Raw genomic sequence first — 27,338 nt, 5'->3', positions numbered from 1 at the left:
GCGGGCGGCTTCCGGTGTGGGTGACGAGTGGTGGCCGAAGCGGGGGTACAGCAAGGGACGCTCAGGCGGGGACCATGGCGGACGGCGGCTCGGAGCGGGCTGACGGGCGCATCGTCAAGATGGAGGTGGACTACAGCGCCACGGTGGATCAGCGCCTACCCGAGTGTGCGAAGCTAGCCAAGGTGAGGAGAGGCCGGCTGGCTGTTGGCGGGCGCCAAGGGCTGAGTCACGGCGCGGAGCCTGCTTAGGCCTCAGGGGGCCTACGGGCTGAAGCGTGCATCCCCCCATTGCCTGCCCAGCCCTGGTTGGGCCTGCACGAGTGGGAGACCCCAGGTCGGCCCGGCCAGGGCTGCGGAGTACGCCAGTGCCTATAGCTTCCCAGACCCTCCCCAAAACAGATGATCACTTCCTTCCGTGGGACTTAGGGCTCCGTTTTACTTTTTGCCCTTTCTTGGATGCTGCTTAAGTAACGTTTATCTTAGTGGTTTCCCAGGGGGTGAGGCTGCTTCAGTATTCAGGCTGGATCAGAGAGTTTCGTTCTGTTGCTGTTGCCCAATCCATTTATGTCGTTAAATCGTTTATGGATCATGGCTTATGTGCCTGGTCTTTGGCCAGGAGAAGGGGTAGGAAAGTGATAGTACACAGATGACTAACAGTACCCTGTTCTTTAGGAGTTGATGTACGTAATGAATTAGTCAAGTCATGCATGGTGGTGAGGGCCATACAAGGGGAGAGTGTTAACTGGAACACCGAGAAGGAAGCTATGCATTCTTAATGGTGCCATAAGGGAAGGTTTTACAGGAAGGCTGACGTTTGTATTGGGTCTTGAAGAATTAGTAAGATTGGGTGAAGTGGAGTCATTACTGGAGACGGAACTACAAAAGTAAAGACGAGTAGGTACTATAGGAGTTCAACGGGCTTTCCAAAAAACAAGGATGGAGAAAGGTGATAAAGTTGGTACGTATGTATATCTTAGGTTCAGTATGCTTGCTGAGGGGGAGCCATAAATTCATTAAGAGCTTTCTAGCAGCTAGCATCAACAAACATCAGTTACATAAGGGTGGGAAACTCAGCCGCCTCCAATGTCACACAGATAACAATAGCTGATATTTGTTGTGTAGTTTCTGCAGTGTCAGGCTCCGTGCTTACATACACTAAGCCATTTGATCCTCACCTCAGCCCTATGCAATGGCTATTGCTATAATCCTTATTTTACAGGTAAGAAAACTTGGGTTAGAAAAAGTTGAATCACAGGCGCCAAGATCATACGGCTAGTAAAGTGGTGAAGCCAAGAAGCAAACCCAGGCAGACCAATTCTAGGTTCGGAGCTGGTGCCGTCACACACCATGCTGCCCTGCCTAGAAGCCTATTGTAATGAAAACCTGAACTTTTTTTCTTTTTTTTTTTTTTTTTTTTTGAGACGGAGTTTCACTCTTGTCACCCAGGCTGGAGTGCAGCGGCGCGATCTCGGCTGACTGCAACCCCCGCCTCCCGGGTTCAAGCGATTCTCCTGCCTCAGCCTCCCGAGTAGCTGGGACTACAAGTGCCACCACGCCCGGCTAATTTTTGTATTTTTAGTAGACACGGGGTTTCACTATGTTGACCAGGCTGGTCGTGAACTCCTGACCTAAAGTGATCCACCCACCTCGGCCTCCCAAAGTGCTGGGATTACACGTGTGAGCTACTGCGGCTGGCCAAAAACCTGAACTTCCGAGCACCTGCCCAGGAAAAGGAGGCAGCAGATCTTCACCTTCAGATAATATTTGCCAACTGGGGATGAAGGCCGAGCCTTGTCGATGCTGCTAATTTGAGGGAGAAACCAGGAAGATGGATTTCTCTGTGAAATACCTTAATATTTAGAAATTGGATAATAATCTGTCATCTTAAAATACTGTTTGAGCCAATACAATGTAACTAGAACAAAATATGCAGGCCAAAGTCAGCCCCTGAACCTCCACTTTGGAATTAATAGAATGATAGTGTCCATAAGGAAGAAACAAGTCATTTGCTTTAGAAAAGCACAACCAGATCTTTTATGAATTTCTGTTAATACCAGTCTACTGTGTGCAAGACCTAGTCAATGTTAGATACTATGAGAAGTACAGAGATTATCAGACAAGGCTCTTGCCCTCAAATAGCTTAGAGATCAGTAAGAAAAAAGGCTTCACTGCTACAATTGTTCTGGTGATCTTATGTAGCATTTATTCCTAAATAATTGTTGTCATGTTCCAGACTGTTGAAAAACTTGCAAACTCCAATACCAGATGCTTTTTTAGGTGTCCAGTGGGTAACAGAAGTGTTTTTAAAAAAGAATGTTGGGACCTGTTAAGATAGGTACATTTGAATTTTGATTTTTTTTTTTTTAAGCCAATGTGCCAGCTGAATAAAACAAGGTATATGTTATGGGAGGGTATACTTTTTTTGTTTTGTTTTTTGATACCGAGCCAGTTTCAACTTTAAATTAGATGGTTATCCTACACTCCTGGTTAATTTTTTTAAACGTATTTTTCCGTTTCGCTTTTTTTTTTAATTTTTTTTTTTTTTGGTTTTGAGACAGAGTTTCACTCTTGTTGCCCAGGCTGGAGTGCAGTGGCACGATCTTGGCTCACTGCAACCTCCACCTCCCGGTTTCAATTGATTCTTGTGCTTCAGCTTCCCGAGTATCTGGGATTACCGGCATGTGCCACCACATCCAGCTTATTTTGTGTTTTTAGTAGAGGCGGGGTTTCACCATGTTGGTCAGGATGGTCTCAAACTCCTGGCCTCAAGTAATCCACCCGCCTCTGCCTCCCAAAGTGCTGGGATTACAGGCGTGAGCCACCGTGCCCAGTTGCTTTTTATTTTCCATTTCATATTATTTTCTGACCATTCTGCCAAACATTAAAAAAATAATAACAACATTGTATTTCTACATTGGAATGTATGGAACAGTTAGTATACATTCTTTTGATTTTATTTTGAGTCCATCAATAAAACTATGAAGAACTTCTTGTTATTTTCACTTGTGAGAAAATTTAAGCTTCAGGCAGCTTAAGTGGTTTATTCGAGGCAGATCAAACTCACATCTCCTGGTTAAAAAAAATGGTGTTCTTTTTGCTATTGCCTCTTTAAGAGATTATCAATTCTGTCCTTAATTTCCTTAAGACATTTTTTATTTTAAATGTGAAAAACATTTGGAGATAAAAACTGTGTATATAGCACTTTGAGAGGCCAAGGTGGAAAGATCACTTGAGGCCAGCAGTTTGAGGCCAGCCTAACAAGACGCTGTCTCCACAAAAATTGAAAAATTAGCCAGATGTGGTGGTACGCACCTGTTGTCCCAGCTACTCTGGAGGCTGAAGCAGGAGGATCGCTTGAGCCCAGTAGTTCAAGGTTGCTGTGAGCTGTGATCACATCACTGCACGGAACCCTGGGCAACAGAGTGAGACCTTATCTCTTAAAAAAAAAAAAAAAAGTTGTGTATACAGACTTAATAATGTATTAGTTGGGAAACCATATATAGCAGAAGCCTTAGAAAGGCAGACAAATTCTAGAGTTGGGTTGTAAAATTGCCAAACGTAGATCATTTAAATCTCTTGTAGTTGTAACCTAGTTCTATGTCTATCCTAACACCCATGTTGCAAATGATAACTAATAACTAATATTTATTGCTGTATACATTTTATTAAGATGTCAGCTGCTATGATTATGGTGTGTACATACTATGTTCCAGGCGTACCTTCATAGGTATTGACTTAATTCTTACACCAACCCTGTGGATTGCTACAAGTATTGTGTCCACTTCACTGAAGAGAAAATTGAGAGTCAGAGAGCTTGTGTTTTACCCAAGGCAATATGGCAGTACAGCTGGGAATTTAGACCCAAGCAGTCTGGCTGCAGAGCCCGTTTTTTTGTTTGTTTGTTTGTTTGTTTGTTTGTTTGTTTTTGAGACAGAGTCTCACTCTGTTGCCCAGGCTGGAGTACAGTGGCGCAATCTTGGCTCACTGCAGCCTTCGTCTTCTGAGTTCAAGGAATTCTCCTGCCTCAGCCTCCTGAGTAGCTGGGACTATAGGCGCGCGCCACCATGCCTGGCTAATTTTTTGTATTTTTAGCACAGACAAGGTTTCACCATACTAGCTAGGCTGGTCTCGAACTCCTGACGTTGTGATCCACCCACCTCAGCCTCCCAAAGTGCTGGGATTACAGGTGTGAGCCACCGCACCCAACCAGAGCCTGTATTTTTAACCATTCTACCGTCTCTGTGATTTGTGTGTAAGCACCCTGTGTCAGGTTGATGGGGTGTTAGTAAAAGTGATACTAGTTCTTGATGATGGTTATCTCTTCGCCTTGTATTCAGGAGTTAAAAATTAATCTAAAGAGGGCCTTTTCTGAGCTGTAAAGATACGGTATTTAGCAGTTCGTAATATACTGAGGGTTTCTCGTCCTCTCTTTTTGATTATGTTGTATTTGGCACATGGTTATTTGGGGACTACTTACATTCTTAAATTGAATGTATCCTTTGATTCTCCTTCCTCTTAACCCATTTATGCTGGAGGTTGCAAAATCTTTTTTGTGAAAAATCAGATCTTGGCAATGACCTTGAGCAGTAGGCTATAAATAACTCCCACAAACTTAGCGTTCCAATAATGGAACATTAGAGATAATGTTAATGTCTTTTCCTTCCTTGCCTTTTTTTTTTTTTTTTTTTTTTTTTTTTTTTTTTTTTTAAGATATGGGGATCTCAAACTCTTGGGCTTAAGAGATCCTCCTGCTTCAGCTTCCTGAGTAGCTAGTATTACAGGCACACACCACTGTACCTGGCTTAATGTCTTTTCATTTCTTTTGGTCACCTGCAGTCTCTTATGTGCAACGTCAAAAATAAAGAGCAAGTGAAATGTAAAACAGTTTACATTGTTAGCAGCTTAAACAAAAGAGACGCCTTTAAGGAATGGGTCACTTTAAAAGTTAGTCTATGTAGGGGGAGTATTGGACTGGCTTTAAATTTCAACTATTTGTGGTGACTTTTTTGAGACCGAATTTCACTCTGTCACGCAGACTGGAGTGCAGTGGCATGATTTCAGCTCACTGCAACCTCCCGCTCCCGGATTCAGGCGATTCTCATGCCTCAGCCACCCAAGTAGCTGGGATTACAGGCGCCCACCACCACGCCCGGCTAAATTTTGTATTTTTAGTAGAGATGGGGTTTCACCATGTTGACCAAGCTGGTCTCGAACTCCTGACCTCAAGTGATCCGCCCATCTCAGCATCCCAAAGTGTTGGGATTACAGGCGTGAGCCACCGCGCCTGGCTGTGGTGACTTTTTATCAGCCTTTTTCTTTCTTGTTTAGGTTGTGTAACAAATCATTAAAAGATTGGATTCATTCAGGAATTAAAGGAGGCGCAAACAGAACTTACAGATACTCAACATGTATTGATGTTGAACAAACTCATTAGTCGCTTACATCATTTACAAGGATTATTTTCATGAGAAAAATGAGTCACGGAAGTCACATGTTCTAACAGGTTGGTTTTGGATAGCTCTCTAACCATTTGTTCCTCTGAGTTGAAAGGCAGCATCAAGGAGTTGGAATTTCAGGACTTGAGTGAATAGACAGGAAAAGGAGGAGGATGTTTAGCAATAGGGTAGAACGTGGAAGATTGGGAGAAAAAACGGGGATGATTTGAAAATTGGAAATTGTATTAAATGAAATGATGGTAGTGTCCTTCAAATAGCACTAAATTGTCAACCATATAGTTTGTCACATCCTGCTTATTGTGACAGTAAGAATCAGGAACTGTAAGCCATTAGGATCAACTGAATACAGGTCAGGTGAGTGCCAGTCCATTCAACACATATTATGTGGAGGTTGGTGCAAAGAGAAGTGACAAGTAAACAAGCATCCATCCCTAAAGGAACTTGTAGACCACTTAGGAGGTAAGTTACGTGCATCAGTAACTGATACAAGGATGGAAGGATGGACCATAGTATCTGCAGAAGCACTGGCATGTGCTTGGTGTGATGCAGCTCACCGAACTGCAGTGATGAACAGTGTAGACATGGCCCCTGCTCTTACAGAGGTCGCATTCTACTGAGATTGGAAAGACAGTAAACACCAAAATAGAATATAGTTTGGGGTAATTGCAGAGTGGAGACAGTATGGTTGAGTATGAAAGGAAAAGGTGCTGAGTGACTACTGATTTTTAGAGAGTGTTATCCAAAAATGCCTTTGTGAGAAAATGATGTTTAATGTTTTGTTGATACTCCAGACTATGGCTTTAGGCCAGTGTGTAATTCTCTCACATGTATCATGCAATTCTTTAATACCCATGCTTCTGAATTAGAATACCATATATTAAACCACACTCCATTGATCACAGTCACGTGACTAATAGTAATTGCAAATGTGATGGGTGACTGTCATTAAACGGTATTTTGCGTTTTAACTATTTTTGCGCTTCTTTTTGTTGCCCGATAGTAACCATAGGGATGACTTTGATCAAAGCAAAAAGTGAGATTTAAACTAATATGGTAGGGGAAGTGCGGCACTGCCGTGGAGAGAGCTTTGGAGCTTGAGGCAGGAGCCCCGGATCTAGTTCTGCTGATACCTTTTGTGGCTAAGCAAGTCATTTTAAGCTGTTTAGTCCTCAGTCTTTTTCATCTCTAAAATGAAGCGATTGAATTAAATAATCCTTAGCAGTCTTTCTAGTTCTAAGATTCTTTCATCTTTTAGGATTTATTAGCCTTCAACTTTGGAGAATTTATAGATTTGTTCGTTTTTTTCCTCTGATGAACATTTAGCCAGTATTTATTATATACATAAATCTATAGAGCTTTCAGAGAAAGGAGAACTAGGGCTGTCCAAATGGGAAGTGTTGTTAAAATGTGTTAGTAATCACATATTTCAGATTTAATTAAAATAAGTTCAGACAGGGACTATACAGTATATATGCAGTGCTGCATGGAAAATTCATGCATGTTTAAAAGTTATCTTGGAAAAATATGGCAGCAATATTTTAAAAAGTCAAAAAATTATTTATGCCCATAATTCAGAAGCTATGTAATAAGTTTCTTTCATTAGTAGAAAAGGATAGTACTCATGTACCATCCATGAATGTCATTAAGATAAAAAGAGTTTTCATTTTTGGTTAGCAAAACAATTTTTAAATAATACTCTTCTCATTTCAATTTATTGTCAGAGGTGTTTACATGATAGTTATTAATATTAGTGTGTTAAATAAATGCGTTTTAAAAATTTTTTATTTAAAGACCAGGTCTCACTCTGTCACCCAGGCTGGAGTGCAGTGGCGCATTCCTAGCTCACTACAGCCTCAAACTCTTGTGCTCAAGTGATTCTCCTGCCTCAGCCTCCTGAGTAGCTGAGACCACAGGCACAGGCTACCGTGCCCAGCTAATTTTTAAATTTTTTGTAGAGACAGAATCTCCCCCTATTTTCCTGGCTGGTCTCGAATTCCTGGGCTCAAGTGTCCTCCCACCTCAGCCTCCCAAAGTGCTGAGGTTACAGGGCGTGAGGCACCATGCCTGGCCAATGGGTGCAGTTTTTGTGCTGTATGTTGGTTTTGGTTTTATCAAAATGTGTGGTTCCTAATAGGATAACTTGCTTTAGTCCTGGTGTATTGTCATTTATGTTTTTATTTTTTGAGTTTTATTGTTCCAATCTCTAAATATGTATGCTAGGGAGAACGTTTTATTTTTACATCTGAGATAGAGGTGTGGAGAGGTTAGTTAGTGTAAGTTGTCAGAAACTGTATTTCAGTTGGACCAGTATCTGCTCAAGAGCATGACTTTAAGGATAGCATGTGTGGGTGTTCTCAGATGCTTTCATTTCCTTTAAGCATGATTACTAATTTATTTTTAAAGTCACTGAAAAATTAAACCAGAGTTTCCTGTCTTTTAGCACCAAGCACTCTCTTTATTTCTTCTTGGAATTCCATATTTTAAAATATCTGTTAGGGTGACAGTGACTTCATAAAGGAATCCTTTTTTCCTACTTTTTCGACAGGTTCTCACTCTGTCGCCCATGCTAGAGTGCAGTGGTGCGATCTTGGCTTACTGCAACCTTTGCCTCCCCAGCTCAAGCCAGCCTCCCACTCCAGCCTCCAGAGTAGCTGGGACTACAGGTGTGCACCACAATGCCCAGCTAATTTTTGTATTTTTTTGTAGAGACAGGTTTTGCCATGTTGCCCAACCTGGTCTCAAACTCCTGAGTTCAAGATATCTGCCCCCTTCAGCCTCCTAAAATGCTGGCATTACAGGCATGAGCCACTGCATCTGGCCTCTGTTTTTATTCTTTAAAGACACGTGACTACCACTTAGAGTCTCTGATCAGAACAGGATCCACCAGATGCAGTGGCTCAGGCCTGTAATCCCAGAACTTTGGGAGGCCGAGGTGGGATGATCACTTGAAGTTAGGAGTTCAAGACCAGCCTGGCCAACATGGTGAAACCCCGTCTCTACAGAAAATACAAAAATTATCCAGGTGTGGTGGCGCACTCCTGTAGTCCCACCTGCTGTGGAGGCTGAGGCATGAGAATCGCTGGAACCCGGGAGGTGGAGGTTGTAGTGAGCCGAGATGGTGCCACTGCATTCCAGCCTGGGTGAAAGAGTGAGACTCTGTCTTAAAAAAAGAACAAGATAAACAGGTGTTACCACACTGAGTTGATAAATTAGAATCCAGAACAAAGACTTGGTGTTCTCTCAGATGTTACATGATTGTTATATGTTCACTTTCTCTTAGGCATTTAAAAATATTAAAAATAGCTTGTGGGCTTCAAGTAGGGGACCACTGCCTGCCATCACCCACTAGAGAAGAAAGCACTATCATGAAAAGGAGAGAAGCAAAAGTAGTTATGGGGTGATCATTTTCCTCTAGAAGAGGCCGTTGATTTTTCGTTTTCTGTGTCAAAACCATTTCATTTTAGACTAGTTATTTGGATTTTTTGTGTTTTTTTATTGTTCATTTTCATCTTTTGTTTTAGGAAGGAAGACTTCAAGAAGTCATTGAAACCCTTCTCTCTCTGGAAAAGCAGACTCGTACTGTGAGTAGTTTACAGGGAAAAGCTCAGTTACCATTAATTTCATTGAACATTGTTCCATTAACTTTCAATGTATTTTTACCCTTACAGGCTTCCGATATGGTATCTACATCCCGTATCTTAGTTGCAGTAGTGAAGATGTGCTATGAGGCTAAAGAATGGGATTTACTTAATGAAAATATTATGCTTTTGTCCAAAAGGCGGAGTCAGTTAAAACAGGTGAGTTCATGATCACGTCTGCCCGAAACACAAAAGCATTTGTATTTCAGACCTTTTCACAAACTCTTCTATAAGTCTGTTTAAAATGTGTTAAGTCAACATTGTAACATCCTAGAGGGTGTTTTAAAATTCGGTCCACATTCTCATAATGATATAACTGTTTTCTGTTTGTTCTTCTAGTCTTTATATGTTTGCATATTTTTTAAAAATTGTGTTAGAGTGTTCATACACCTTTGTTCTATTTTGGTGTTGCTACTTTTATTTTTTTTTTTTTTCCTTATGTATTTACTTATTTTGAGACAGGGTCTCACTCTGTCATCCAGGCTGGAGTGCAGTGGTGTGATTACAGCTGACTGCAGCCTCAACCTCCTGGACTCAAGCAGTCTTCCCACCTCAACCCCCAAGCGGATGGGACTATAAGTGCATGCCACCACACCTGGCCAATTTTTTTATTTTTTGTAGACCTTGCTATATTACCCCGGCTGGTCTCAAACTCCTGGGCTCAAGTGATCCCTCTGTCTTCGCCTCTCAAAGTGCTGGAATTACAGACATGAGCCACTGTGCCTGGCCCCACTTTTATTATTCTTTTTTTTTTTTTTTTTTTTTTTTTTGAGACGGAGTCTTGCTCTGTAGCCCGGGCTGGAGTGCAGTGGCCGGATCTCAGCTCACTGCAAGCTCCGCCTCCCGGGTTTGCGCCATTCTCCTGCCTCAGCCTCCGGAGTAGCTGGGACTACAGGCGCCCGCCACCTCGCCCGGCTAGTTTTTTTGTATTTTTAGTAGAAACGGGGTTTCACCGTGTTAGCCAGGATGGTCTCGATCTCCTGACCTTGTGATCCGCCCGTCTCGGCCTCCCAAAGTGCTGGGATTACAGGCTTGAGCCACCGCGCCCGGCCCTCACTTTTATTATTCTAAATGGTTGTATTATAATTTATTAAGTTGATATTCTGATTTATTTAGTCATATCTCTTTTATTAAACACATCTTTTTATGCTGTTTTAAAATGTTTAGTAGTAACTAAATATTTCATTTTCTTATATTATCCCAATATATGATTTTTTGCAAAACAGCTTTTTGAGGTATTACTGACATTCAAAAACTATGCATACTGACAAATAGTTCTCTCCTTGACTAAACTCTCTGAGCCCTCTTCTTGACAAGGCCTTAACCTTGTCCTGTGTAGACTTAAACAAATACTAAGATTGTTTCTAATAATTCAAGGCTGCATTTCCAGGATGACCCAACCCCAGCTTAGAGTGCTTGCCTGAGAAAACTGAAGTCTGCCAAAAGAATGTACTGTTAAATATTTAATCGTGTGTGTGTGTGTGTGTGTGTGTGTGTGTGTGTAGAAATGGGGACTTGGATCTCGCCACGTTGCCCAGGCTAGTCTTGAACTCTTGGGCCTAAGTGATCCTCCCACATCGGCCTCCCAAAGTGCTGGGATTACAGGCAGGAGCCACTGCACCCAGCCCTCCAACTTATTTTTGAGGCCAATTTTAGAGAGACTGTTTTGCTCATTTTGTTTAGAGATTATGTAAGTTCTCTTTTAGTGTTTTGGTGAAGTTGGATTTTCTTTACTGTTTCCTTATTCTTCTTGAGATATATTTAAATGTTCCCCTGTACAAGTAGATCTCATTTTTTACATTTTTATCTCAACTTTTAAATACTGTTTCCTTAGTAGTTTCTGGGTTTTAATTTCTTGCTTTAAATAATAAAGACAATGACATTATAAAAGAGGATGTAATGGAACCAAAAATAAATATGTAGTGTTATTGTCCAAATTCCTTATTTTGTTAATTAGACTGCTTCTAGGGTAAGGATAGTGTTAAAGCGGGTTAAATTTTTTTTTGCAAAAGTCAGAATTACTATAATTGGTTTTGGTTTATTTTTCTTTAGGTAAGTTTACATGCATATAAAAGAGAGTGTTGGCTCAGTGCGGTGGATCACACCTGTAATACCAGCACTTTGGGAGGCCAAGGTGGGCAGATTGCTCGAGCCCAGGAGTTCAAGACCAGTCTGGGCAATACTGTGAAATCCTGTCTTTACAAAAATTAGCTGGATGTGGTGGCAGGCGCCTGCAATCCCAGCTACTTGGGAGGCTGTGGCAGGAGACTTGCTTGACCCGGGAGGCAGAGGTTGCAGTGAGCCGAGATTACACCATTGCATTGCAGCCTGGGCAAAAGAACAAGACTCTTGTCTCAAAAAAAAAAAACACACCGAAAATATATAAGCCGGTGTTAAGAATTGGCATAGACTTAATTGAGGCAACCTAAAATATGTGAATGTGACATTTATTTATGTATTTATTTATTTATTTGAGACAGAGTCTTGCTCTGTCGCCCAGGCTGGAGTGCAATGGCACGATCTTGGCCTGCTGCAACCTCTGTCCCCTGAGTTTCTGCACTTCTTCTGCCTGGCCAAAAAAAATGTTTTAATAAAAAAAAAAGGCCGGGCGCGGTGGCTCAAGCCTGTAATCCCAGCACTTTGGGAGGCCGAGACGGGTGGATCACGAGGTCAGGAGATCGAGACCATCCTGGCTAACATGGTGAAACCCCGTCTCTACTAAAAAAAAAAAATGCAAAAAAACTAGCCCGGCGATGTGGCGGACGCCTGTAGTCCCAGCTACTCGGGAGGCTGAGGCAGGAGAATGGCGTGAACCCGGGAGGCGAAGCTTGCAGTGAGCTGAGATCCGGCCACTGCACTCCAGCCTGGGCGACAGAGTGAGACTCCGTCTCAAAAAAAAAAAAAAAAGATGGAGCCGGGCGTGGTGGGCTCATGCCTGTAATCCCAGCACTTTGGGAGGCCGAGGTGGGCGGATCACCTGAGGTCAGGAGTTTGAGACCAACCTGACCCACATGGAGAAACCCCATCTCTACTAAAAACACAAAATTAGCCGGGTGTGGTGGCGCATACCTGTGATCCCAGCTACTTGGGAAGACTGAGGCAGGAGAATCTCTTGAACCTGGGAGGTGGAGGTTGCGGTGAGCTGAGATCACGCCATTGCACTCCAGCCTGAGCAACAAGAGCAAAACTCTGTCTCAAAGAAAAAAAAAAAAGGCGGAAATAACAGACGCTGAGGACTCCAAAAGCATGGAGGATGAAAGGAGTTGAGGGTTACCTGTTGTATCCAAAATTACCTATTGGGTGCAGTGTTCACTGTTGGGGTGATAGGTTCACTAGAGGCCCATACCTCACCACTGTACAATATATTCATGAAACAAACCTCCACATGTACCCCCGAACCTAAAAGAAAATAAAATCACCTCCACAACGAAAATATTTAGCCTGAACTGCTTAAACATTAAATGTTTTTCGTGGAAATCTTTCTAAGATATTCTATTCACTTTGCTGCTGCCTTAACCAAAATATACTTAATGTAATTTAACATTCTCTTGATGACTCATGCTCATTATTATTATTATTACTGTTTTTTGTTTTTTTGTTGTTGTTTGTTTGTTTGTTTGAGATGGAGCCTTGCTTTGTTGCCCAGGCTGTAGTGCAGTGGCGCGATCTGGGCTCCACTGCAAGCTCTGCCTTCCGGGTTCATGCCATTCTCCTGCCTCAGCCTCCCGAATAGCTGGGACTACAGGTGCCCACCACCATGCCCAGCTAGTTTTTGTGTGTGTGTGTGTTTTAGTAGAGATGGGGTTTCACCGTGTTAGCCAGGGTGGTCTTGATCTCTTGATCTCGTGATCCGCCTGCCTCGGCCTCCCTGAGTGCTGGGATTACAGGCGTGAGCCACCACGCCCGGCCCAGGGTCTTAATTATTAATGATTATGATATATTGCTTAAAATCTAGAGATCAGGCATTGGCAAATGATGGGACAGAAACCAAATCCCACCCACCTCCTATTTTTATAAATAAAGTCATTGGAACACAGCCATACCCATTTGTTTTTAAGGAGGCAGAGTTGAATAGTTGCCACAGAGACTGTGTGGCCTGCAAAGTCCACAATAATTACTTTATGAACATTTGCAAAAATTTACAGAAAATGTTTGCTGATTTGTGACCTAGATCATAGAATTGTTAGTGTTGAAAGGAATGTATTCCAGCCCCTTGATAATAACCTATGAGGAAACTGAAGGCGAGAGGGTCTCTGGCTCACAGTGTCATAATGAGGTAAATTTGGGTGACTGTGGCTCTTCCTCCCACCCAGGTGGTAGAACTGTTTCACCTTTTGCCTCTGCCACTGCCTTTTTCCTCCTCAGTCACAGTATCTGCAGGTCATGGCTTCAAGCTGCCATGGACCTCTGCTTTCTCTTCCCTTCGTGAGATGCCATTTCTTCCATGCTTTCCTTCTTGCCTGCATCTCTGCATCTGAGGTTTTCCTGACCTTTACTGACTTGTTACGGAGTAGTTGGTACTTTTTAGGTATCAGTGAGTTTTGATGTGATGTTCTGTATGACGTTTCCTTGTCTAGAGTTGCTTGGGAAGACCAAGTTCGATCGTTGCTCTTCTGTCAATAAAATACATTTTTTTTCCTCTGTGAGGAATGTATTTTACTTATGAATGGTTTTTAATATTTTAGGCTGTTGCCAAAATGGTTCAACAGTGCTGTACGTATGTTGAGGAAATCACAGACCTTCCTATCAAACTTCGATTAATTGATACTCTACGAATGGTTACTGAAGGCAAGGTAAATTTTCTGTTGACATAACTCACAATGATATGTACTGTTTTTTCTGTATTCAGAGATACTTAATGTATGTAGATATTTTGTATAAGTATTTATTTGTGTTTATTTTTTAAAGAAATACACAAAATGTCATCACTGTAATTCAACCAGTAATGTCTTTGTACATCCCTTTCTGCAAATGAATCTATTTAAATAGTGACAGCCATGGTATATCTAGATTTTTCTGGGAATTGGGTATCTTATCATAGATACATATGTAACTTTAAAAAAAAAAAGAATAAAAATTCTACAGGGTCAGGGTGTGGGAGAAGAGCATTTTAGACATAGAGGAAATAATATTCAGAGATACCAAAGTAAGAAATGTATGATAGATGTAGGAAGCTGTAATTAGTTTGCTATTATTGGAAATACGGTAAGCAAGCCTAAGCATGAAAATTCATTCCCTAGGTGCTTTAGTTTATACTGTAGTCATATTTTTAGTGTTTAATTTGTTGGAAATTATAAATCTACTAACATTACTTATAGCTACAAAAATGTTAACAACTTTAATACTTAGCAAAATTAGGTATTTTTAAATAAGATAGTCTTGTATTTAAACATAAATCAGAATTAGGGTATTAATTGTAGATATTGGACTACATATAACACACTTTTCAAATAATCACAAGGCTTTTGCATCTTCTGTGCTATTTATGTAGCTTGTGGTCCTATTATTTGTTAAACATAGTAATTTCATATTTAGGTTCTGAAAGCAGAGTTGCAAAATATGGATAAAGTTTTATTTTCTTAAGAATTACAGATATATTTGTGAAATATAAAATGTTCCACAACTGTGTTTGTACATGGTAGATAAAGTGCACAATAGCTGTAAAATAAATATAGTTGGGTTAAAGAATAATTCAGTTCTGGCCAGGCACGGTGGCTCATGCCTGTAATCCCAGCACTTTGGGAGGCCTAGGTGGGTGGATCACCTGAGGTCGGGAGTTCGAGACCAGCCTTACCAACATGGAGAAACCCCGTCTCTACTAAAAATACAAAATTAGCTGAGCGTGGTGGCGCATGCCTGTAATCCCAGCTACTGGGGAGGCTGAGGCAGGAGAATTGCTTGAACCCAGGAGGTAGAGGTTGTGGTGAGCCGAGATCATGCCACTGCACTGTGGCCTGGGCAACAAGAGTGAAACTCCATCTCAAAAAAAAAAAAAAAAGTTCAGTTCTACCTTTTATTTTATTTTTTTGAGACAGTGTCTCACTCTGTTGCTGAGGCTAGAGTGCAGTGGCCTGATCATGGCCCACTGCAGCCTTGAGCTCCAGGGCTCAAGTAATCCTCCTGTGTCACCCTCCCAAGTAGCTGGGACTAAAGGTGCATGCCACCACACTCAGCTAATGTTTTGATTTTTTGTAGAGACAGGCTCAACATGTTTCCCAGGCTGGTCTCAGACTCCTGGCCTCAAGTGATCCTCTTGCTTCAGCCTTCCAAAATGTTGGGATTGCAGGTGTGAACCACCGTACCCAGCCTACTTTTTCAATTTTAACACGTTTCCACGGAATTTTGATTGTGTAAATTTCTCATTTGTAGATTTATGTTGAAATTGAGCGTGCTCGACTGACTAAAACATTAGCAACTATAAAAGAACAAAATGGTGATGTGAAAGAGGCAGCCTCCATTCTACAGGAGTTACAGGTAAGGTACTGCATTTTAGAGTTGGTAAAACTTTGTTTAGTCAGCAGTATTTTCTAATGGAAATATAGGTTGAATATCCCTTATCCAAAATGTTTGGGACCAATAATTGTTTTGAATTTTGATGGAAAGCCTGTGAATGGCATCTTTTTTCATGTTTAAAATTGTCGTTTCCTCATTAGCCATTAAGAAAACCACAATGAGGTACCACTACATACCTATTAAAATGCCTACAATTTAAACAATAAAATCCTCAGTGCTAGTGGGGGTGCAAAGCAGCTGGAGCTCCTTACCTTACTGGTGAGAATGCAAGGTGGTGCAGCCACTCTGGAAAACAGGTTGGCAGTTTCTTATAAAGTTACACATATGCTTACCATATGACCCAGCAATCCCACTCTTGAGTATTTACCCATGGGATATGAAAACTTATGTTTACATAAAACCAGTCCACACAACCTGTTCAGAATAGCTTTATTTGTGATAATAAAAAGATAAAATCAGCCCAGATATACTTCAACAGGTGAATAAATAAACTGTGGTATGTCCATACAATAATAAAAAGAAATGAACTATTGATGTATAACTTGAATGAATCTTACAATTTAGGCCATTATACAGAGTGAATAAAGACAGCCTCAAAGCATTACATACTATATTTGACATTCTTGAAAAGACAGATTTGTAGTGATGAAGTACAGATCATTGGATGTCTTGGGAGGGCTTATGAGTGGGGGAAGTGTGTGATTATAAAGGGGCAATATGAGGAAGATTTTTTGAGTTCTGTATCTTCATTGTGATGGTGGTTGCACAAATCACTACATGTGTTAAAATTCATAGAATTTTATACCAGAAGGGGGAAAGTCCATTATAAATTATAATTTTCTAGAGTTAAATAGCTTTTAATATAATTGTCAACACTCTGCCTATATACATGAAGGTTCTTATTATTTAACAAGGATGAATATTTTAGTATCTTTAATTTTGTTGCAGTTCACAAAATTGCAAAGTGTTATAAACTTATTTCGGGAATTACTGTGCTAGGTGGAAACCTACGGGTCAATGGAAAAGAAAGAGAGAGTGGAATTTATTTTGGAGCAAATGAGGCTCTGCCTAGCTGTGAAGGATTACATTCGAACACAAATCATCAGCAAGAAAATTAACACCAAATTTTTCCAGGAAGAAAATACCGAGGTGAGCATATCTCTGACCACATGTTTAAAGGTATGAATAAAACCCATAAATCCCAATTTGTTTTGCCAACTTTTTTGCAGAAATTAAAGTTGAAGTACTATAATTTAATGATTCAGCTGGATCAACATGAGGGATCCTATTTGTCTATTTGTAAGCACTACAGAGCAATATATGATACTCCCTGTATACAGGCAGAAAGTGAAAAATGGCAGCAGGTAAGAGTTTATTTGTGTAATTGACATGGCTTATTCAGAAGAGTAATTTGCATTTTTTTATTTTCAAATCTTTTTAACTGCAATCATTACATGCAGTTGTATGGTGTTGCTTTCTATTCAGTGTTGTTCAGTATATTACTGATTCAGTCTAATTGCGGCCATAGTTTATGTCTCACTTTTGGAGAAATATGGGCTTCCTGTTTAAAATATGTACAGTGGGTCATATCCTAATAAAGGTTGCAGATAAAGACCCGACATTACTTTGGAAAATTATTTTACAAAACTATTTTAAAGGGATTATATATATATTCCACATTTATACTGCTAACTTGTTATAAGAACTTTTTCTTTATACATTTGTCAAAAATGAATGTCAAGAAAAATGTCAGAGGCCGGGCGCGGTGGCTCAAGCCTGTAATCCCAGCACTTTGGGAGGCCAAGGCGGGCGGATCACAAGGTCAGGAGATCGAGACCACAGTGAAACCCCGTCTCTACTAAAAATACAAAAAATTAGCCGGGCGTGGTGGCGGGCGCCTGTAGTCCTAGCTACTCAGGAGGCTGAGGCAGGAGAATGGCGTGAACCCAGGAGGCGGAGCTTGCAGTGAGCCAAGATCGCACCACTGCACTCCAGCCTGGGCAACAGTGTGAGACTCCGTCTCAAAAAAAAAAAAAAAGAAAAAGAAAAATGTCAGCTGAGGTAGTAAGTCAGATTAGCAATAATTTATTATATTAGTTTGTGAAAACTAAATGCTATAGAAAGACACTATGAAAAGGCAGCCTGGAAATATTTTTCCCCTTAAGACTTTTTTTTGTTCGTTTGTCTTTTGTTTGTTTTTGAGACAGAGTCTCGCTGTTTCCCAGGCTGGAGTGCAGTGGCGCAGTCTCGGCTCACTGCAACCTCCGCCTCATGGATTCAAGTGACTCTCCTGCCTCAGTCTCCTGAGTGGCTGGGACTACAGGCGCGTGCCACCACGCCCAGCTAATTTTTTTTATTTTTGTATTTTTAGTAGAGATGGGGTTTCACCGTGTTAGCCAGGATCGTCTCGATCTCCTGACCTCAGGTGATCCGCCCACCTTGGCCTCCCAAAGTGCTAGGATTACAGACGTGAGCCACTGCACCCAGCTATGACTTTAAAATTTAAAATGGATATGATTGTTCAGTTTTCGTCAAAATTTCCGTTATGTCTAGTCTTGCGTATAACTTTTGTTGTACAACTCTTTTAGGCTCTGAAGAGCGTTGTACTCTATGTTATCCTGGCTCCTTTTGACAACGAACAGTCAGATTTGGTTCACCGAATAAGTGGTGACAAGAAGTTAGAAGAAATTCCCAAATACAAGTAAGTACTTTTGAAATTATCATGATATATCTCAGTAGAAACACTATTTTGAAAAAAAAATTGCTAACCTAAGTGTATACTTCTGTGTATACTTCTTTTTCTGAGATGGAGTTTTACTCTTGTTGCCCACGCTGGAGTGTAATGGCGCAATCTCAGCTCATTGCAACTTCTGCCTCCTGGGTTCAAGCGACTCTCCTGCCTCAACCTCCCGAGTAGCTGGGATTACAGGCACCCGCTACCATGCCTAGCTAATTTTTGTATTTTTAGTAGAGACGGGATTTCACCATGTTGGCCAAGCTAGTCTCGAATTCCTGACCTCAGGTGATCCGCCCACCTCGGCCACCCAAAGTGCTGCTGGGATTACAGGCTTGAGCCACCGCGACTGGCCTAAGTGTGTACTTCTTAATTGGTTACTGATAGATTATACTAGAGAATAAAACTAGAGATGATAAAGTGGTGGAATTTTTTTTTAGCATTGCATTAACAATAAATGAGATTATAATATACTTTATTCTAAATTGCTTATCAAGTGGAAGTTTCATATCAGGTCTATACTGGCAGCTTTTGATTAATTATTTGACAGAGTTTCATCATTAGTAGTTTAGAGCTTTGTGATTTTCAGAAATGCATACTTCTGAAAATTGTTATATAAAATAGACTTGCTTCATCATAAGCACAACAGATTCTTATTTCTGTTTGTTTCATGAGTACATTTACAGTTATTTCAGAAATTGACAGTGCAGAAAAGAGCAGAGTGTTAAGTGGGAGAATGCTGTATTCTGAGCTACTGTGGGAAAAATGGTAGTAAAGTTGGTAAAATACACAATAACCAAACAGTACTCATTCTACTAAATAAAATTTAACGAAAACAGTTTTTGTTGATTTTTTTGAACTTTGCTATTATATTAGTTAATACTTAATTTTTACAGATTTGGAATATTAAGATGTATACAATTTACAGGGATCTTTTAAAGCTTTTTACCACAATGGAGTTGATGCGTTGGTCCACACTTGTTGAGGACTATGGAATGGAATTAAGAAAAGGTTCCCTTGAGAGTCCTGCAACTGATGTTTTTGGTTCCACGGAGGAAGGCGAAAAAAGGTGGAAAGACTTGAAGAACAGAGTTGTTGAACATGTAAGAATCTGTCATAGAAATGACAATTTTTATTTTAACCTTTAGTGAATTTATTTTTTAGAATTAAATTTTGGCAGATTTGAGCATAAACTATTTTATTTTTCACATTTGATAATCAAATGTTCATTTAGGATGTTATGTCTTTAATTCTTCACTTAGGATTTTTTTTGTATGCCCACTGTAGTAGTGATAAAAATTTGGTGTTCAGATGTTTACTCTGCATTTCCCAAAGCATATTGGAATGTATCTCACGCATCTTGGGTTTTTTCCCTGTTTTTGGCCTTTCAGAAAAGATAGCTGTATTTTAGCTTGCTTCATTTTGAGAGAACCTCTCAGGAATCCAAAATTTATAGCATATAAACCAGACAGAATTTCCTAAGAATTGGGGCAGGAGGGTGTTTCTCTCTAATGTTCACTTACTAGTCTTGGAAGCAGGTAACATGTCTTAAACCTGAACTTTGATCTTCTTAATATCACTGTTGTCATGTTGTATTATGTTACCATTCACTCCTTCACATAACAAACATTTATTGTGAGCCTTCTATGTGCTAGACACTGTACAAAGTACCAGGGCACACAGGAGAATAAGACATTACCCTACCTAGGCCGGGCGTGGTGGCTTATGCCTGTAATCCCAGCACTTTGGGAGGCTGAGGTGGGCGGATCACCTGAGGTCAGGTGTTCAAGACAAGCCTGGCCAACATGGGGAAACCCCATCTCTACTAAAAATACAAAAAATGGCTGGACGTGGTTGCGCACATCTGTAATCCCAGCAACTCAGGAGGCTGAGGCAGGAGAATTGCTTGAACTCAGGAGGCAGAGGTGTCGGTGAGTGGAGATCACACCGGTGCACTCCAGCCTAGGCGACAGAGCAAGACTCCATCTCAAAAAAAAAGACATTACCCTACCTTGAATAAGAGCATTAAAAATTATAGGGAAAGATGTACTTATAAATAAAAAGTATCAGATATTGTAGTACAAGTATCTAGAGAGCAGAGTGAGGCTTATGGGAAACTTTTCTACATGGAGGAATGATCAGGTTGGATGAATTGATGATTGAGGTGAGGTTTGTAAGAGGAGTGTGAGGTATCGGGCAGGCAGGAACAAGGGAGGGCAGCCTGCGCACCAGGTCCCTCTGAGAGTGAGTTTGGAGAATGCATTGGAGAGGGAGGAGACTAGAGAAGACTACTAAGGTGAGAGATATATGGACTTTAAATAAGGCAGTAGCCAAGGGATTAAAGAATGCGTGGAATATGATTGTTTTAAAGAAGGAAATCAATAGAATGCAGCCATTGATTAGATTTAAAGCATGAAGGAAAAGGTTAGATTTGAAGGATAAAAGAAAAGCGAGGAGAAGAATGCTTCTCGTGCTTTCTGATGTGTTCGTGTTGCCATCAGCCCTGGTAGAGATAGGAGACAATGTAGCTTCTTCAAAGATTGAGTTCATTTTTCTCCCCACTGTTCCCCCACATTTTTTTGAGTGCTATTGTTAATAATACTGCCTATAAGAACAGTAAAGGGGAGTCTCTGTGTCTTAACTGCAGCACCATCGCCAGTGAAAATTAGGAAATTTAATTTGAAGCTACTTGTAAGTCATTGGAATAAGGGTAAAGTGATGAGTATTTGAAATGATGTCCAATCTTATTTTTTTGAAAGAGGGAGAGTCAGGCCGGGCGCGGTGGCTCACGCCTGTAATCCCAACACCTTGGGAGGCCGAGGTGGGCAGATCACAAGTTCAGGAGATCAAGACCATCCTGACTAACGTGGTGAAACCCCGTCTCTACTAAAAATACAAAAAATTAGCCAGGGGTTTTGGCGAGCGCCTGTAATCCCAGCTACTCGGGAAGCTGAAGCAGGAGAATGGCATGAACCCAGGAGGTGGAGCTTGCAGTGAGCCGAGATCGCGCCACTGCACTCCAGCCTGGGTGACAGAGTGAGACTCTGTCTCCAAAAAAAAAAAAAAAAAGAGAGTCAGTCTAGCTCTGTCATCCAGACTGGAGTGCAGTGGCACAGTCATAGCTCGCTGTAACCTTGAACTCTTGTGTTCAAAGGATCCTCCCACCTCAGCTTCCTAGATGGCTAGGACTATAGGCAGGCACCACCATATTCAGCTAATTTTTAAATTTTTTGTGGGGATGGGGCCTTGCTATGTTCCCAGGCAGGTGTTGGTCTCCTGGGCTCAAGCAGTCCTCCTGCCTCAGACTCCCAAAGTGCTGGGATTACAGGTGTGAGTCCCTGCACCCGATTGATCTCCAATCATTTTTTAGATTTTAGCCTTTAAAACATTTGTGTTATAATTAGAAAGCTTAACTTTAGATTCTTGCACTCAGCAAAAATATTTCAGTACAATTATAATTTTTAACCACTAGTTAAGACAGGCATATATTTTGACTATATATTTAAAGAGCTGTGTAGAATATTCATAGTAATTCACAAATAACTACAGGAACCAAAATAAGTATTTAGTTTTGTTACTGAAGATTAGAACTAGCTTTGCTCCAGTTATGGACTACAGAAAAATAAAAGCTCCGAGTCTAACATTTTAAGTAAACTTACCTTGGATGTGAAAATAAATGGACTTTGAGACTTGCTGACAAATGTTACGTATGCTCCCTGCTCTCTATCCTCTCCCCAGAATATTAGAATAATGGCCAAGTATTATACTCGGATAACAATGAAAAGGATGGCACAGCTTCTGGATCTGTCTGTTGATGTAAGTAGTAATCAACTTTGAGTTATTTGTAGGCATTCTTTTTGAATATTGACTTGTAAAAATTGAGTAAGAGAATCAAATTTTATGGCCGGGCATGGTGGCTCACGCCTGTAATCCCAGCACTTTGAGAGGCCAAGGCAGGCGGATCACAAGGTCAGGAGATCGAGACCATCATGGCTAACACAGTGAAACCCCGTCTCTACTAAAAATACAAAAAAATTAGCTGGGCGTGGTGGCAGGCACCTGTAGTCCCAGCTACTCAGGAGGCTGAGGCAGGAGAATGGCATGAACCTGGGAGGCAGAGCTTGCAATGAGCCGAGATTGCGCCACTGCACTCCAGCCTGGGCAACAGAGCAAGATTATGTCTCAAAAAAAAAAAAAAACAGAATCAATTTTATGATTTAATTTTATGTTTAGGTAATAGGGTAATAGATAGTTTCCCAAGCGATCTTGAGTACCAAAAACTAACCTAAGTATCAAGTGATCCCAGGTCTTGCTGGAGCAATGTTGTCTTCAGGTCTGTGTTTCATGTTGACAAAATGCATATCACACAAAGAGGAGTTAACCCAAGTGTGTAGTAATGGCCTGAAAAGCCATTTCTGTCACCAGAAGGAGTTGTGACAGTTTAGGTGATAAGACTCATGGAACATTAGAGTTGGAAGGTTTGCTCCTTGATCAGCTTGTCAGGGAGCTCTTGTCACTTACGAATGAGAGTACCAGAGTCCTTAGAAGTCAAGTGTCTTGTCCGTGGTACGTAGTTGCCAAGTAGCAGAGCGCATATTCTAACCCAGCATTTCTGGAAATGTTCACTGTACCATACTGCCTTTGAGGCAAAACTTTGTAGAAAAGGGAGTAGACCAACTTGCTGTTGGCATGGATACCAGCAGCATTGAGCTTGCAAGGAGGCAGATTCAAACTCACCCCTGATTGAGTCTACTCAGATTCTATTCATTCCCTAGACTATCAGTAAAATAAGTACTTATGGCCGGGCGCGGTGGCTCAAGCCTGTAATCCCAGCACTTTGGGAGGCCGAGACGGGCGGATCACGAGGTCGGGAGATCGAGACCATCCTGGCTAACACGGTGAAACCCCGTCTCTACTAAAAAAATACAAAAAACTAGCCGGGCGAGGTGGCGGGCGCCTGTAGTCCCAGCTACTCGGGAGGCTGAGGCAGGAGAATGGCGTGAACCCGGGAGGCAGAGCTTGCAGTGAGCTGAGATCCGGCCACTGCACTCCAGCCTGGGCGACAGAGCGGGACTCCGTCTCAAAAAAAAAAAAAAAAAAAAAAAAAAAAAAAAAAAAAAAAAATAAGTACTTATTACAGGAAGTCAGCAGTTGCTAACTCTTTTTTTTTTTTTTTTTTTTTCTTTTTCTTCTTTTGAGGCAGTCTCGCCTTGTCGCCCAGGCAGGAGTACATTTTTTGTGATCTCAACTCACTGCAACCTCCACCTCCAGGGTTCAGGCGGTTCTTCTGCCTCAGCCTCCGGAGTAGTTGGGACTACAGGCACATGCCACCATACCCGGCTAATTGTGGTAGTTTTAATAGAGATGGGGTTTCACCATGTTGCTCAGGCTGGTCTTGAACTCCTGACCTCAAGTGATTCACCCACCTCGGCCTCCCAAAGTGCTGGGATTACAGGTGTGAGCCACCACACCCAGCTGAACAGTTACTATTAAAAATGAATCCCCCTGCATATTCTTGGATGAAGAGTTTAGAAAATGCTTTTCTGAAGTGTTGTTTATTGTCTGTAATTTATCCTGTCTTAATCCAATTCATCTTTCTCTCTTGCAGGAGTCCGAAGCCTTTCTCTCAAATCTAGTAGTTAACAAGACCATCTTTGCTAAAGTAGACAGATTAGCAGGAATTATCAACTTCCAGAGACCTAAGGATCCAAATAATTTATTAAATGACTGGTCTCAGAAACTGAACTCATTAATGTCTCTGGTTAACAAAACTACACATCTCATAGCCAAAGAGGAGATGATACATAATCTACAATAAGGGTCTTAATGCTTTTAGAAAAAAGTTAAAATTGGAAGTCATTAAAAAAAAGAGACTGTTATAATGGTGTATATGTTGGGGTTTTTTTTCTAAGCTTCTTTGTCTTAAATTTTAAAATAGTGAATATGTTTTGAGACTCCCTTTGACCTTTCATTTCCCCAAGTTCATTGTTAACTTTGCATTTGCAGTTGGTGCAAAAATACACATTTCTGTCGTCTGAATACACAAAAAGTTGTGTCATAACTTACCCAGATATGTTTTTCTATCATTTGAAACCTTTTTAGCTACTGTTTGTTTTCATTCAACTAACAAACATATTACAATAATAAAAGCAGTATATACACATTTCCTTTCTACAGTTACCTCTGATTCTAAACATTTTGTGGGTAGTGATTTGGCAAGTGTTTTTTAAATAAAATAAATTTCATTGGAAAGCTATCAGTCATTTAGTAGAATAGAAAAGCAACAGAGCATACAGGAACATTTGGGATAGAGTTGTGATTTGTGAAGAATTTGTACTTTCATATTGTGGCAGAAAGTCTAAACTGAGTGTGTATGCAACAATCTGGTAAGCTGTAGACTTTTTTTTTGAGTCGGGCTGGTTCTAGTCACAGTAGCTTGATTGCTTTCAGCCCTCATCCTCTGACTTGATCAGTTGTTCAACAGAATCAACTGACATCATTGACACAGGTTATTGGGTGTTAAGTCCTCTCTATAGGGATAGTGACTACTTTTTTTTCTTTTTTGCTCTTCTTCTCCCCTTTCTTTATATGGGTTTAAATTTAACATAAAGTTGTTTTTATAAGGCTTATTTGTAGCTTTATACTTGTAAGTCTAATTACATCATTATTGTTCCAAATTCATTATCTCTGTAGGAACTTTTAGTTCCATTATACGAACACTGGATAACCTAATTTTTTTATGCTTTAAAAAAAATGGCAAAAAGAAAGACTTCAGGCCACCCTCATAGAGTAAGTGGTATAGTACTGAAATATTTTCACAGAATTAAAAGTAGCTTGCTGTCAAAGAAACATCTGAGATGAATTGGTGTGAACGAATTTTGCAAGTTTTAATTTGATTTATTTCAGAGAAAATAGAAAAATAAAACAATGTTAGAAGGTTATTTAAAATGATGTTTAAATGAAGAAAGTGTGAGGTCTACTTTTTAAAAAAATTCAAATGAAGAGAAAAAGAAAAACAGCATTCTAGAAATGGCATTTCTCCTAATTAATTTTCTGCTTAATGGAAAATTATCAATTGTCCTTTTTTATGATCCCAGGACTGAAGACAGTTGTGGGATATCTGTCATATTTATCCTGTGAGTCACTGGGAATAAGGACATATAGTACTAAAGTAATCTAATCTTATTCTTTGGAAATTCAGTGCATTGGTCACATTAATAACATCAACATCTGCTATCACTTGTCTTTTAAAAACTAACCAAAAAAGGTCGGGCGCAGTGGTTGGCGCCTGTAATCCCAGCACTTTGGGAGGCCAAGGCGGGTGGATCACCTGAGGTCAGGATTTCGAGACTACCCTGGCCAACACGGCAAAACCCTGTCTCTACTAAAAAAAAACACAAAAATTAGCCGGGTGTGGTGGTGCACACCTGTAGTCCCAGCTACTTGAGAGGCTGACATGGGAGAATTGCTTGAACCCCGGAGGCAGAGGTTGCAGTGAGCTGAGATCACGCCACTGCACTCCAGCGTAGGTGACAGAGTGAGACTCCATCTCAAAAAAAAAAAAAAAAAATTGGCAAGTTCAGAAACAAAAGTTCACACTAACAGTATGGTTTTAATTTTCCTTTGAATGAAAAGGATAGAAGATAAAATTGTGTATTGTTAACTTGTAAATAAAATTGGAGCTAATTTGAAACTAGCTTTTCATTAACTTCATCCTTCTAGGGACTCATTACCTGTGGGCTTGTCAAACCTGGACTATTTGGCCAAATATGTTGCCATAGAGATTGCAAATGTTCCCCTTTTTTTTTTTTTTTTTTTTTTTTGAGATGGAGTTTCACTCTTGTTGCCCAGGCTGGAGTGCAGTGGCACGATCTTGGCTCACTGCAACCTCTGCCTCCCATATTCAAGCAGTTCGCCTACCTCAACCTCCTGAATAGCTGGGATTACAGGCGCCTGCCACCACACGTAGCTAATTTTTGTGTTTTTAGTAAAGACGGGGTTTCATCATGTTGACCGGGCTGGTCTCAAACTCCTGACCTCAGGTGATCCACCCACTTTGGCCACCCAAAGTGCTGGGATTACAGGCATGAGCCACTGCGCCTAAACCCTCTGGTCTTTCTTTAACACACACTAGGCTCTTTGTGTATTATGATTTAGTGCTATTTGTAACTGTCCCAGTGACCACATTGCACCCAACTTGATCAGCTGTTCATCCATTTCTTGTTTTTTCCTGTCAAACATTAATCCAGCAAATTTATGAGGTATTTACCAATTTATTTTCTTAGTATTACAATATAATTCATTAGCATAAAGTAGAATAGTAAAATATTTGAGTTGTTCGGAACCTCAGTTAATCCTGTTTTACATTTCAGACCTAAAGCTGGCAATCAGGAAAAGAAGCACTTTGTTTTCAATGTGGAGAAGATAATACTTGATTCCATTTCATTGTCATTAGTGTATTAACCAGCAGGAGAGGTGATGAGCCATTTTTCAAATGAAATACCTTTTATTTCCATATGATTTTTTTATTTTAGAGTTCAATAGCTGTTTCTATAATTATCCTCAATTTCCATATGTTACTGAATCTGAAAAACTCATCTTTAAAATTCAAACAGTTCCATTCTATCTTTCGTAAATGTTAAATGTGATAAAAGTACATATTTTAAATTGTTTTCAGCTCTTGGATATAGCAGCAATAAAAACACTAATTTGTGGGTATTTAAGAAAACCTGGAGAATAAACTCATACTTTAAAAGATCACTTCTTTTCAGTTCTCATTGTCTGAAACAAAAGACCATAATTTTCATTTTTACCCCAAATCATCTCTCTCTAAACCTACTTTTTTGTTTTGTCTTTTAAGACTTTATTATATTTTTAGAGCAATTTTAGGTTCACAGCAAAATTAAGTGGAAGGTACAGATATTTCCCATCTTCTCCTTGCTCTCACACCTCCTTCATTATTAACATCCCCCACCAGAGTGGTACATTTTTTACAGTT

The 27,338-nt window shown here is 40.5% G+C and overlaps 1 protein-coding gene across 2 annotated transcripts; it reads left to right on the top strand.

Moving 5' to 3' along the window:
* PSMD12 (proteasome 26S subunit, non-ATPase 12) lies at positions 1-27,100 on the top strand. Of its 2 annotated transcripts, XR_010582157.1 has the most exons (12): positions 1-182; positions 8,977-9,036; positions 9,124-9,252; positions 13,779-13,886; positions 15,463-15,567; positions 16,606-16,755; positions 16,836-16,970; positions 18,195-18,307; positions 19,269-19,443; positions 22,079-22,156; positions 23,949-25,630; positions 26,383-27,100. XR_010582157.1 is itself a non-coding variant. In XM_065532449.1 (11 exons), the coding sequence occupies exons 1-11, from the start codon at positions 75-77 to the stop codon at positions 24,156-24,158; spliced, it is 1,371 nt and encodes a 456-aa protein (XP_065388521.1). In that variant the 5' UTR covers positions 1-74; the 3' UTR covers positions 24,159-27,100. The 2 variants fall into 2 exon arrangements, 1 of the variants encoding a protein (XP_065388521.1); XM_065532449.1 differs by having other exon boundaries at positions 23,949-27,100.
* Positions 27,101-27,338: the final 238 nt, after the last annotated feature.

The sequence above is a fragment of the Macaca fascicularis genome, chromosome 16 (assembly GCF_037993035.2).
Source record: "Macaca fascicularis isolate 582-1 chromosome 16, T2T-MFA8v1.1".
NCBI lineage: Eukaryota > Metazoa > Chordata > Mammalia > Primates > Cercopithecidae > Macaca > Macaca fascicularis.
Note: the sequence above shows the minus strand (reverse complement) of the source record. Positions and strands in the feature narration are given on the sequence as shown.